This window comes from Coenobita brevimanus, chromosome 18 (genome assembly GCF_032717465.1).
Source record: "Coenobita brevimanus isolate Jiangsu-jjx chromosome 18, ASM3271746v2, whole genome shotgun sequence".
Lineage (NCBI taxonomy): Eukaryota > Metazoa > Arthropoda > Malacostraca > Decapoda > Coenobitidae > Coenobita > Coenobita brevimanus.
In genome coordinates this window covers 13,046,676-13,061,244 of record NC_136971.1, presented here as the reverse complement: position 1 = coordinate 13,061,244, position 14,569 = coordinate 13,046,676, and the positions used below count along the sequence as shown (strand labels likewise).

Here is a 14,569-nt window from a genome sequence, read left to right as displayed (position 1 = left end):
AGCAGGAACAGAAAGCATAAATCCTCCATGCATCGCCCAGGCACACAAAGGAACGTCGTATCGAAGCCTGGCAAGGGGCGGTGGAGGGGAGAGAAGAGAAAAAAAGTCATTAGATGTATTATTTACCCATGGGCACTTCGCTTTATGGCCGGAATTCACGTAATACAATACAGGGTTCCCGGTACAACGAACGTCGGGTGCAGGGGACGTGGCGCACTGTAATAACACGAACAGGCTCGCTCAGTAAAGGAACGCGATAACGAAAGGTACACAAAGGATCGGGGCATGAAATACGAATAGACTACAACAACACGAAAAAGATAAAAACACGCTAACGAAATACAAGGCAGGGGATGATAGAGCCACAATCCGGAGCAGAAAAGTAACAAAAGTATACAGACGACTGGGACCAACAAACTTCACTCATCCGAAAAAGGAAAAACGAAGTAACGAAACTGACTATATTAATCCGGAAAGGAACATTGTAACGAAAGTGTGTAGAGGACTAGAGATGAATTATGGTCACACAGTACTACACGAAAAGGCTGGGCTGGTGAAGGAACACAATAGAGAAAGGAACATAAAAGGACCGAATGAAAGAAATATGGACCCACGTACCTCATTTTACGATTTCAGAGAGAGAGAGAGAGAGAGAGAGAGAGAGGAGGGGGGGGCAGCACGGGCTGTATGATCTTTAAGGCGATCACTTGTTTGTTTACGCTATTTCACCGCTAAACGCTACACTTTAATCCTCTCATGGCCGGGACAACTCTAGTATTCCATTCTAGCCAACGCCAGACGATTTTCTTCAGTTGCAGAGGGATTCATTAAACGCCAAGGTGTTAGTACTGTCACCAGTCACCTCTTCAGTACGAGGACATCATATATTCCTGTTATGACTTAATTCTCCTCTATTTTATTTTTTTCTTCCTTTTTAATGGGGGTGTTAGATGTAGCTTTCTTTAATTCCTTCAATATTAAAGATCTGTCTGGGGCTGAGTAAAATTGTCTCTTCGTATCAAGCTAATATTAACAACAAGTCAATCGCATGAAGGGGTTAACTCTCCCACTGTCGGAAATCTCGCACTAATCTAATTCCAGCTTAACTCAGGCGATTTTATTCAGCTGAGTGAATTACAAAGGCCTTTAAGAGTGTCAACATCTTCACTGAAATGTCGTCTTTCACTACAGTGCTACTGCCACCTTCAGATGTCTTTCTTCAGCTTTAGTGGAGAACTCTCGTGGTGATGGGGCTGGCACAACCTTCCTCTACCTCTTCAGTACAATATCGCCTTCTTAATCCAACTGACAATACAGATTCTTAGTGGATTTCTCGCAATTAAGGAGTTATCATGGGAATAAATCTCGTGGTTATACAGCTAATAAAACAAAGCTCTCACAAATAGGTACCCTCATCCTGCTCCTGTTTTATTATTAGAACGAAAGTGACTCAAGAACGCTCGAAAAACTGGTGGAAATCGTACAAGACGCTTACGTAACGAACTGCCTTTTTTTTCCCTACAGTGAACACGCATATGAAAGCAACACAGAACCTGATAACGCTACAACGACCCACTTTCAACTGAGGTCCATTTATGGATATGAGAGGGGTATAAGAGTAGAGGAGTGGATAAGTTGACTTGAGGACTGACTTTCGTAACATCACGCTCACTTTACGAAATATGTGTCAAGCCGCATGGTACTCGTTATTTAAGTGACAATGTACCGATTATGACGATTAGAGAATTTTACGTAACTAATTAACACCACACTCGCTTAACGAAATACAGCTTATGCCATTCACCACTATAAACCACGTGAATATTTACTGATTATGACGATTAGAGAATTTAACGTAACTAACATCACACTCGCTTTACGAAAAATTAGTCATATAACCGATCATGACGGCTAAAACTGTATAACGAAGGCAGGAAACACATCATAAATTCAATGGCCATGGGATAATTTTTTAACAACAGCGCTCCCCTGATACTAGGATACCGGTACTATTTCTTCACACTATTATAGCGAACAGCGAATATTACGAAACTGACATCACACTCTGTTTATGAAGTGTGTGCCGTAAGCAAGGTGACACTGTACCGATTACGACGATCGGGAAATTCAAAAAGTACCATCACACCCACTAAAAGGAAATAACGCACCGTATCGTAGGCGAAAATGAGCCGATTATGACTACCAGCGTCATAACAGGGGGGAAACTACCTTTGAATACAGGAAAGGGAATAGGATCTCTCTCTTTAATACAACACACGCTCCTCTACTACTACGGTACTCCTACTAATTCTTCATACCTATTATGACCATCAGTGAATAATTTTTTGTAACACCACACCTGCACTTTACGCGATGTATGCTGCACTGTATCGCAAACCAGGAGACAATGTGCCGATTACAACCACTGGTGAATATTACACAACTAAGGAGGGAAATACGCGGTAACCTAGGACAAGGGAGCTTTGTGACAAGAAAGAGCTTTTATTTTCCCGATAACTGTACTATTATTTCACAGAGTTAGTTTTCTGCGTAAATCATAAAGGCCGTCTGTTCAAAAGATCATCATCAGGCAGACACACAGCTGTACTGACGAACACAGAATGCAAAACGAACGATGTAAAATGATGTGGCCAAACAACTCGAAAACACTGACAAAATGAAGAACCCGAGTATAAAAACAATGGCTTTTTGGTTCTTTCACACACACTGCCGACGCACTTTGTTAATTTTCAGACTATTATATCAGGCTTTGAAGACACTTTCGAAAAGAATGAATAAACCGTCTGGAGGTAGCAGGAGTATAACAACATATCATCGTAGTGGAGGACGCAGTGCTAGTTGACGTTGGGTGGTGCATGATGGTAAGACTGGCAGAGATCTTGTGATGGTGGATAATAGTTGAATGCTGGTAACGTTATGAAGTGTTTCTCTGTCATGTTTATTGCGGTGGTGAGTGTAGTGGCTGCTGTAGGGCAGGTAGTTGCTGTGTCTGTTCATGATGGGGTTTCTTACACATTTAATGAGGTGATAACTGGTGACCGCTGTTGGCTGGATGCTTACTATGACCGCAGAGAAGGATCAACTAGGGTAAACGTGGTACGCAAAGGCAGCCATAATACTGGTGGTCGGGAATGACAGCTTGTACATACCAACAACAATTTTTAGTAAAGTTCTGAACGGTGACCATGAAGGAGGTAAGACTCTGAATAGAGGTGATCATGAAAGAGCGAGCTGGCAGCTGACAGGGACCTTGAACGGACACTGACAGGTGGTATGACTGTATGACTCAAGCTGACGGTCACTAATACACTCTTCACTTTAACTTGGCCTATAACTGACATCTCTCCATCTTGAATGCTGGGTAAGAAGGCAGTAACACTTGATTATGATACTAGTTAAAAGAGATGCTGCGGGAATGATGTAAGTCGTAGTACCGCCTTGTTCTGCCCCTGAACTACGGGAAACATGCTGCATAAGAACAAACTTAAGAGGGACGAACTACAGGACTGGTAAAAGGTGACAGTGGTTATACGTATGGCTGCTTGGATAAGCTACTCCAAAAGCGAGGTACTGCTTTCACAATACTAGTAATTAGGTCAGCACCGGTAACTACTGTATAACTGATAAAACTCTTAGACAATGAAGACAGCACAAATTTTAACGGTGGCGGCGAAATAATAATAGTGTTATGGTACAAATTTCGTAAAAGGTGAAGCGAGAATACGTGGTGATGTGTGTTTGGTGACGGGGAGAGTTTCGACGACGGTGGTGATGGCGTTAACCCCTTTAATCCCACGACGTATTTCTTACCTAATTTAACCTATCTCCACACGCCTTTTTTATTCAGCGTAGGACAGCCTTAACTTAGTGGAGAAATTAGATATAGCTTTCACTGACCGTTCCAAGTTAGATAAAGCTTTCATCAATCCCTCTAAGTTAGACACAGCCTTCATTAACCCCTCCAGTTCGAAAGGTGTTCCTAAGTTAAACAAAACCGTCCAAGGGTATTAGGACTTTGACAGAAAATAGGTCATTGAACTGAAAAGATACCGGATAGTGATAGTGAAGGAGGTAGACAACGCTGGTAAACACAGCACTTCCGGCAATGGTGATAATGATGATGGTCCTCTAGTTACAAAAGCGGTGATCATTATAAGTTGATGTGGTGTTAATGAGTGTTCTGAAGATGGTGATACGTTCGCACAGACGATGATGACACAAGTGACAGATAAGTGTGACAAATGCAACGCTCTTGGCTAAATAATAATAATAATAATAATAATGGTGAGGATGATGCTAGTACAAACGGGTCTGGTGAAAGGCGCATAACAGACAGGTGTGATGATAGAGGTAGTACTGAAGACGACGACGATGATGGTGTTAATAAAGACGATGGCGCAGCAAATGATAGACAGGGTGGTAATAAACGCAGCCTTTTCGTAAACAAGTGTGGTAATGGAAGCCGGGTATGATGACAAGCCTCGTTTTAAAGATGATGACGATGGTGGTGTTGGTAAAGACGATGGTAGCGAAAGTGATGGACATGACTGTGGTAAATGGAGCACTTTCGGCAATGGTGATGAAACTCTGCCAATGGAGACAGGCTGGAATGTTGATAGGGTGAGATTACACATGATAATGATGATGATGATGACTGATGATGGTGTTATACTCATTCTACGCTAACTTGGTCTAGGGCTGCCATCTCTCCGTCTTGAACGCCGTTTTAAAAATAGATTAACACTACGGTCCCAGTCACAAAGAAGTGCTATTTTAAGGATGTAGAGCCGTACCATATTTTTTTCCACAAAATTAAGTGAAAGTAGTTGCAAAAGGACAAAAATCTGGACCAAGTTAGAGTAAAAGGAGTATAGGAATGACGATGGTAGTGAAAATGATAGAAATGTCGATGATACCTACAGCACTTCCAGGGACGGTGATGTGGCTTTAAATGAGAGTAATGACAGGGTGAATAGTGAGGCTCCATAGTCTTAGGGTACAAATTACGTGGTTTTTATTCATACCAGAACTCAGATGAAAGCACGGATAATCTCAGCAAAATGATGTATAATTTTAGTTCACTCTTCACTCTACTTGAAGATTCTATTCAGCTTGATACTCTCAGGCAGATGACTTGTATTTCTTATTCTTGCTACCTTCAGACGATTTAATTAAACTTAGGAAAGGTCTCTCGTATTAAAGCGGTTAAAGAGGGCTATACCTACTTCCAATATACTCTTACATATAGTATCTCCATTGCTGAATGAAAATGTGAGATGTAGCAAGAATTAAAAATAAAATCACTTCTCTGGGCTGAAGGGATAAAATATTGGTCTGCCAATGACCCGATTTTCATGTTATTTTGATTAACCTCAGACGATTTTCTTACTTTTATGTTCGAGAAACCTATGACACCAGAAATGCCGAAACCTATCACAACGCTTTGGCTGGATTAAAAAAAAAAAAAAAAAAAAAAAAAATGGAAATCGTATTTTATTCCAGCTTAAGACATACTATTATTTTCAGCTCACAGAACTTCCCAGGAACAAAGGGTGAAGAAAAGGACTAGAATCCCAGGCTACCTAATAAAACAGTTGCTGCGTTACTGTTACCAAAACTATGAAACTACGAAAAAAGTATCACTATTAACAAAACAACGTCACTCGGAAAAAAGCAGAAGCTATAGGACTACTACTAAAAACACGCAGCAAAAAGGTCTTGTGACACCGTAATCAAAAGTTCAAAGTTAAAAGGAAAGTACAAACGCCACTTTGCCAGAACTGTCGCTTCTATAGAGTACCGTATGTCATCCAGTCCTTTATGGCTCCCTCAGCTGTGTAGGGGATTTAGGTCAAGCTACTTCGTCCAGATATTTAAGACCAAAGACCAGGTCGCCCCTAAGACGTACTATGTAAGCAATATTTCCTAACCATGTACCTGATGTAAACCCTTATAGTTCACAAGCAGCTGAAGAGCCTTAACCCACACCAAAATACAGTAAGAGAATCAACTATCTTTACAATTCCGTCTGAAGAAAATTTGCAACTGGCGAAATACAGTGAAAACCCTACCTCTACTCATGCGTGCCTCATAAGGTTTGATTTTTCCGCTAAGTGTTTGTTAAATTTGGGGAAGGTACTTGTCTCTCTCCGTGTACATAGCTAAAATAACAACACACAGCTTTTGCATCACGTGACCGATTGACATATTGACCAAAATCCCGGAGGAGAAGGAGGAGGACAGCGAACAGCCAACACAGGAACGCATTCCCTTTACACACACCCCGCAACCCCTCACTGACAGCAACAGGAGTGACGGGAGAAGCAAGCTGTCTATTTCTGGTGTCCGTCACTCTGTCACCTCGCCTCCCCCGCACCCAGGGAGCTCAAGATCCGCATTCCTCCCCGGATAAGAAGACTCCATAGCACTTCGTTACTAGTTTATTTTCGCAATATGGTAAGCTAATAAATTCCTCTATACATTTGTTTTAATCCATTCCGATACAAAAACGATACAAGTAAAAAAAAAAATAACAAATAGAATAATATCCCGTAGTAATTTAAATAAGGACGAAGTGCAAGAAGGTCTCCTGATTTGACAAGAATACGCGCTCAAGGCCAAGTATATTTTTGCCAGGCCATGTGGGTTCTCTTTAGTTTTCCGGGGACGGCGGCGTGGAGGTATCTGGGATGGACCGTGTTTGTTTATAAAATGGACTTCTAGGATCATCCGATTTAAATTTGCATTCTCTCTTTATATACCACCTCTCTCTCTCTCTCTCTCTCTCTCTCTCTCTCTCTCTCTCTCTCTCTCAAGCTAGATAGCCAAAACAAACAAACAGCGGAATATTTATACGTCAAGCGCGCTACTCTACGATAAGGGGCCACGATTATAAGAACATGATTCTCTCTCTCTCTCTCTCTCTCTCTCTCTCACACACACACACACACACACACACACACACACAAACAACTACATCCACACCAAACACACACCTACACTCACACCACACACCCACACATACGCTCCCAGCACAGACTATTAAAGATGCTTCAGCTAAAAATACCATATCGCCCCTCCGTGTTCCCTCACCCCTGCAGGTCGATGCTTGCGCTGTATGCTTCGCGTGACTCGTGATCGTCGTTCGACTTCTCCAGTGACATATCGACGGACAAAAACGCTGACGTCACCTCTGTTTACACCCAGGCACGCGGGACGAGGGAAGTGGAGAGAACAGAAGGGTGGAGAGGAGGGAGAGACCTCTGCCTTACCTCACCTCAAGAGGTCTCATGAGGGCCTGCTATCGTCTGACGTATATTTAGATCCACAACTAAAGCGTCCTTCCCCCTATGCAGACCTCGGACTCCTTACTCAACTTCCACCTTTCCGAAGGATTTATGGCAGGTTTCTCTGTGATATCCGCGGGCGTTACGTGGAAGGGTATGTGGGTTTACTAGTGAATTAGACCACAGGAGCGTTTTGATAACATGGACGGCGAGAGCGGCGTTGCGTGCTATGTGGCAGTTTGGCGAGGAATTTTGCACCCACCTCTCAACCCTGTCCTCTTACGACTGTAGCTGACTCTAATGGGCAAATTAGGGTTTACTGATGCAATTATCTATCCACTAAGCCTGTAAGAAAGATGGACAAAAACGATACAACGCATAACTGTATAACGACGTTACGTGCCACTGTGCATGTACTGGTTTTGATAAGTTTGACACTAATTGGCCACTGATGAGTAAACGATATGAATCTATTTCCCAACGACAATGGTATATCTCAGTAAGAACGCAGGCAAACAACTAAGAATGCTCAATTATCTCTGAGGGGTTTTGTTTATCCTACACTTACAAGCGAACATTGTGGATCGTTATCTGTGGCATATAAACGACCACTGGAGGTAGAGGATGTCGAGTCTCCCATCATCACACAGCGAGCCTCTCCGTATTGGTGTATGTTGCATTTCGGACGCGTGTTCTACCATTCCGCACCACTACGATGATGTCTCGTACTTTTTTTCTGGTTATTTCCACATGCTTTTCTTCTACGTAGGAATGGCTTGTGGTGTTGAAGGGGCTAAGAATGCTACATCTAACCCCTCCACTTCGAAAAGACCACCCTGTAGGCTGAAGAAAAACGTCCTGAAGATACCTAAACGTAAAAAACATTCTCAAGCTGGAGTCAATGCTATACTTATTTTTTTTAAAGCATTTCCTCTTGCACTGTACTCCTTTCCTCTTCTAATTAGTATTCCTATGCCAAGAGTGGCTTGGCATGTTTCTCCGCCCATAAAGGTTTCTCTCTGATTGGATGCGTCAGGGAAGAACGTTACGGACTTGACCTGTGAAGCAGATGCACTGGATCAGTAAGCAAACTTCTGTCCCTGACTGTACCTTATCGTTAAGTTTGTGGCCGCAAGTAAGATGCACCTTAAAAGTATTGGGCTGAGATTTTCATAACTTGCGATCAATCTTCCTCTCCTCGGATGTGTTCTTGCCGGGAGAGCAGACACATGGGAGATGCGGACCTCTCCTTGCTCTACCTCCTTTCAGCATTAAATAAATAAATAAATAAGCAACCTTAGTTTGTGAATCTGCGTACCGGTTACCGATGAATCTTAAAATTCAGTTCCGGCATTGCCATCAGCCGCGCCATACTCAGTTAATGTTAGCAACGAGGCGGCTACTATAAAGTCAAGATGCACCATGAGAGTACTTGATGTTTAGTCTATGGTACATGTTATTTTCCTTTGATACTTGGCAGCCGTCCCTACGATTTCTAACAGCTGCAAGTTATTCTCTTGTGATACTGTCTGCAATCTCTACGTAATTCTGAAATTGTTATTACTCCCCAGATTCCTATTACTCTTCTCCACGTTTCCTTCACGCTGCAGGTGTGAAGTCGGTAATCAGACCTTGGCCCAGATTCACAGACAGACTTACGATCAGCCGTCTCCCGCAAGGAAGATCTGTTCTGGCAGGAGGGACAAGAGCTACGGGAAGCTTTGGCACTCTCCATTTCTTGTCCCTGCTAAAACAAATCTTAATTACGGCAGAGTTTTCATCGTAAGTCTGTTTGTGAATCTGCGAGTTGTATCACTGGTTCTGTGTTTCGTAACACCTCTTCCTTAGCGATTTATTCTATGCACTGAACCTCAATATTTTCTTCTTATGATAATGAGGCAAAATATGTTGATACTAAAGCGACATAAATAACAAAGAAATTAAGTGGTAATATGCAAATTAAATTGGTAAGGGAGAGGTGCTACGACGGCCTCCTAAGCCACCTGGAATACGAAACGTCCAAATCTGCCCTGACCTACCCCACGCACACCGGGCCTGTTTCCGATGACTAATTTTGATCCTCCCGATAAAATTACCGATACCTCGGCTAAGGTCGGGTGGAAGCCCAAGTCCGATTAAGGGCAAAGATGCGGCCAGGCGAAACAACAGCCTCGTTTCACCGGATAGGCTGTTATTGCTGTGCCGCAGTAACTGCTGTGCTGCGTGTGTGTGTGTGTATATGTTTCTGTGTGTGTGATGAGTGCGGTGAGGGTGCGGGAGGTGTGAGGGGGTGAGTGTGTGTCTTACTGACCTATAACTTTAAAATATACCCTAGTTCCCCCTCCCCCCCTACCGACCCCTCCCCTCCTCCTTGGTTGGGTAGTATGGTGACCTTCTACTATCCCGGCCCACCCCGCCCAGTCCCTCCCCGCCCACACGACCTACCCCACACTCCCCAACCCTATCCTGCCCCGAGAGCCCTCGCCCTGTCCCGCTCCGCTCCTGCAGAAGGTGGTGTAGCTGTAGAGGTGGGTGGGGTGGAGGTATGTGAACCATACTGTATGTCACACGGTGTCCCGGGCCGCTACAGGTTACCACAGGCTGCCAGGTAGACCGGGCACACTGCCATCTTTAGTTGGGCATCACTACCCTTCCAGGAAGGACCCAGGGCGGGGCGGGACCTCACGGGGCGGGGCAGGTGCACGCGGCGGCCACATGGTCTCGGCTGCATAATTAATTCGAGATGGCCTGGACGTGCTGCAGCCACGTGGCGTGTGGCACCACAACTAGGTCGTCCCTGCCTTGCCCTGTCGCGGCCGCACGGCCCAGCATGGGCGGTGAGGGACGGCGGGGCACCAACGGCGGAATCCACATGTTGCTTCGCGGAGCCACAGGTTCCTGGGCTACAGCCAGGCGAGGCGGCCAGAGCACAGGGGGCGGGAGGGCGGGGCGGATGAGGGCGGCGTGGGGTGGTGTGGTGATTTACCTGGTTGAGGGCGGGGTAGTGGTAGAGGTGCGGGCGGACCTCTGTGATGAGCGCCATGACCTGAGCCCAACGATGCTGCTGCTGTAGCTGTCACGAGGCCGCTTGGCCTCACGTGCTGCCAGGGATGGCGACGGTCGTCGTGGTGGCAAGTGCGGGCGGTGGCGGCGCTGACGACGGGCGGCGGTGGCGATGTCGGCGGCGGCGGGTGGTGGTAGTGGTAGTGGTGGTAGTGAGGGCGGCAGGAGGCACAGTCCACGCACACAGACACAGTCCACAGCGGCGGGGCCAGCACGCGACTACACTGGGAGGCGGGGCGGGACCCGGGCCTCCCGCCGCCACCCGAGGACACGCCTCCGCCCCGCCCCGCCCAATCACCGCGCAGCTGCCTCAGTCCGCGCCGTCGCCATGGCAACCACGCACACGCCGCATAAATCTGATAATACACACTTTTCTCCCGGCCCTGCACGGATGCTGCAGGGAGGGCCTGCCTGCCTGCCCTCCCTGCCTGCCTGCCTACATGCACCCACCCGTCCTACTACCTTCCCTGCCAACCATGTCTCCTATTCTCCCAACCTACTGCCGCTCCTGCCATCCTCCTCCCCCTCCACCCCGCAGCCTCATGCCCTGCCCACCCAGCCACACAGCACACAGTATGCACTATGCACTCTTACCCTGCCTGCAGCCTCCCTTCCAACTCTGCTTGCCGCTCTGCCTAAATTCCCGGCCCGCCTGCCTGCATCTAAGCCTCTCTGCCTGAATTCCTCTTGCCTGATACCCTCCCTGTCTGGCTACCCGTCTGCCTGCCATACTGCTGCCCTCTCTCTCTCTCTCTCTCTCTCAAGTACGGTACTGGAAAAGCCAACCTGGTCCAAACCAATTACTTGTTTGTCTCCTCACCTCCCTTTTCCCTGCCTTCTCATCCTCCTTATCTGATCTCTCTCTCTCTCTCTCTCTCTCTCTCTCTCTCTCAATCTCTGGACCCTTCCTACCATCCTTCTTTTACCGTACTCCACCTGCCTTATAGGGTCTTGTAACTCTTTCAGGAAAAAGGCATATTTCATTCTAATCCTGCAGGCATTATATGATTTCTATTCAGCTTAGGATCTTTAGCTGTCATTAGGGTAGTCAGTGGTGTATCCAACCCCTCCAATTCAAATATTCTATCCTGAGATGAATAACATCGTCTGGAGAAAGGAAAAATACAAAAATAAAGATAAAAATAAAAAAGGGTATTCGTCTAAAGGGTTTTAGGCTGTGCCATCTCCCTTCACCTTCATCACTCATAAAGTAACTCAGTAAACGACAGTTCACTTTCGTCATCATCATCGTCATCAAAAGACAAATGCATCACTAATCTAAATAATCCATGAATGATGCCATGCCGATTCTCTCATATACCGTAAAGCATGTCTGTATATATACTGGATATAATTAATGGAGGTCAGTGGCAGCACCAGTCTAGAAACCCTTCCAGCCCTTACCCCCCAAAATAGTATGTATACAAACCACAAAAGCTAAACAACACACACACACACACACACACACACACACACACACACACACACACACACACACACACACACACACCGAAAGCATGACAAAAGCATCAACAACAACAAAAAACAAGAAATGAAAAAAAAAAAGTCCACAAGAACAATAACAAAAGAGCCCCGAAAACAAACACACATTCAGCAACCAAAAAACAGCCAAACGCAACAATATCACGCAAAACCCCCGGCAACATCTGGCAACTCTGTGTTTTTTGTTTGGGTTCATTCTGCGAGCTCTGTAAAGGCTGGTCGATTTTTATAACAAGTCAACGCTAAATTTTAAAGAAAGCACTACGGTCCGGTTCGGTGAATGGAAGCCTGGGTACAAAAGTGATTTAGAAATGAGAAATTATGGTAAATCTTAATCTAGCCCGATGATTTAATTAACCCCTCTCGGCTCGATGGCGCATTCCTCATTTTATACTCAATAATATTAGACGCTTAATCTGAAACGACTTTCGATCTGGGAAGCTAGTTACATCGTTACTTATTTTCTTTACTACTACAGTGTATTTAAGCTGCTGAACTAAATCATCTTGTGGTAGAGCGTTTAACATGAAAATGTAAGTTACCTGGCTGAAGGGACTATGAGCTATAACCAATCAATCAAACTATCATCGCGTGCAAAATCAACAGAAACACTACATTAACTCCCTCAAATCTTGGACTTCCTTTTCACTTTGATCAGGCAAACACCAGACGATTTCATTCAGCTTAAGGAGGATCTCTTGTGGCGAGGGGGTTAGTAAAGGCTGACTCTTACCCCTACAGTTCGATGCCTCTCCAAAGCTGAATACAAACGTCTGGTGGTGGCAAGAATGAAATAAGGAGACGGCACCGTAGTGAAAGAGTTAAAATTTGTCTACAGTCACGCATTTCCCAACAACAACGCCCAAGAATCGTTCAGTAACCCCTTCAATCCGAGGGCGTATTCATTAATTCCCTTTGCTATCTCCAGACGATTTTACTCCCTTGCAATGGACTTCTCGAACTAGAGGATTTAGATAGTCACCAACTCCAGTACAAAAAGTCCTTCCTGAACTTAATGAATTGTCTGGAGGTAACGAAAGAAAAGAAAAAAAAGGGGGGGTGGATCACTGAAATCTGGGTGAGAACAACTACTAGTACAAACAGATCACTGCTTATACAAGAATATATTATGTCTCGGATCTAAATCACGATAAACTGCCTAAATAATAATGACTAAAACAACAACAAGCATTAACAAACACCCACAACAATCACAACAGCACGCAAAACAAAGCAAACCACAACAAAGTAATCCACATGAACTTATACCGTTACTACCACCACCACTACTACAACCACTACAATCACCACCACAACGGCGACAGTATAATCCAGCCGCTTACAGCATACGACCACTCATCTCCAGTACAATCATTCCACTAATCACATCAACAATCACCCAAACAGAACAAAGCAAACCACAACAAAGCCATTCATTATCGACCAACACCACAACTATCACAACAACACAAACCACCCACTTACATCACAACGCCACCCACCTACAACCACACGAACCACCCATTCAGAACAAAGCAAATCACAACAAATCACTTGAACATAGACGAACATCACAACTACCTCAACAAAAACGACTCACTGACAACTTAACACCACCCATCTACACCACACTTATTCCACTAACAACCACCCATGCAGAACAAAGCACACCACCACAAAGCCATTCAACATGGACCAACACCACAACTACCACAACGACAAGAACAGAAACCACCATCTCACAACACAACACCCCCCACCTACACCACACTTATTCCACCAACAAACGCACCAAGCATTACCCTAACAGAGCAAACTAGTCAACGTGAACCAGCCATCATTTTCTTTTATTTTTTTTTCCCCCTCACACAAAGAGGATTCGATATTCTTCCGCTTCTTTCATCTATAATTATCAAAGGCCGGCGTCAGTCAAGTAAGAAAAGAAACTCGCTGAAAATTCCCCTAACGACGGCTGTAGTGAGGGTGCTATACAATAGAGGGCGGTGTAAGTTTAGACACAGGCAAAGAGAGCAAGGGGAGAGGCAAAAAAAAGATGGAGTGTTGTTTTCTTTTTTTCTTACCATCGGAGAGGTGTTTGGCTTTACAGGTGTTTGCGTGTGTTTGCGTGTGTGTGTGTGTGTGTGTGTGTGTGTGTGTGTGTGTGTGTGTGTGTGTGTGTGTGTGTGTGTGTGTGTGTGTGTGTGTGTGTGTGTGTGTGTGTGTGTGTGTGTGTGTAATCACGTACGAATGTGTGTGGGGCTGTGTATACGCGACATTGGGAAAAATCTACACACCGTCGATTACCCAATACTCGAACCAATATCATTAACGCTATGTGTGTATATGAGTCATGCAATCCACAGAAGCATTAGGGAATCAAGTGGCATTACAGAATACACGCACGACTGGCAAAACTGGGGGCACATCAATACCAAAGCTGCATTTACAAACACAGAAGAAACACCGAAGCATATACACATCAACACACGTGCGGTACAAAACAGATTAAACAAATATGACACAAAGACAGGAACATAAACAACATCCTAACAAGCATATACACAGCACTAACAAGTACGTATAGAACACACACACACACACACACACACACACACACACACACAATATTTCATCCATCAATCACACTGCTATCTGCACCGTCAGATCGTTGCAGTAACAAACACACAATACAGCTA

General features: G+C 44.9%; 1 protein-coding gene across 3 annotated transcripts in view; it reads right to left on the bottom strand.

Moving 5' to 3' along the window:
- Positions 1-10,563, bottom strand: part of LOC145391500 (CUGBP Elav-like family member 4) — an 884,867-nt gene extending 874,304 nt beyond the window's left edge. For all 3 annotated transcript variants that reach the window (XM_080266122.1, XM_080266127.1, XM_080266124.1), the window contains exon 1: positions 10,294-10,563. In XM_080266122.1, the coding sequence (XP_080122248.1) occupies positions 10,294-10,350 (57 nt within the window). In that variant the 5' untranslated portion in view covers positions 10,351-10,563. The remainder of the gene's footprint in view (positions 1-10,293) is intronic.
- Positions 10,564-14,569: the final 4,006 nt, after the last annotated feature.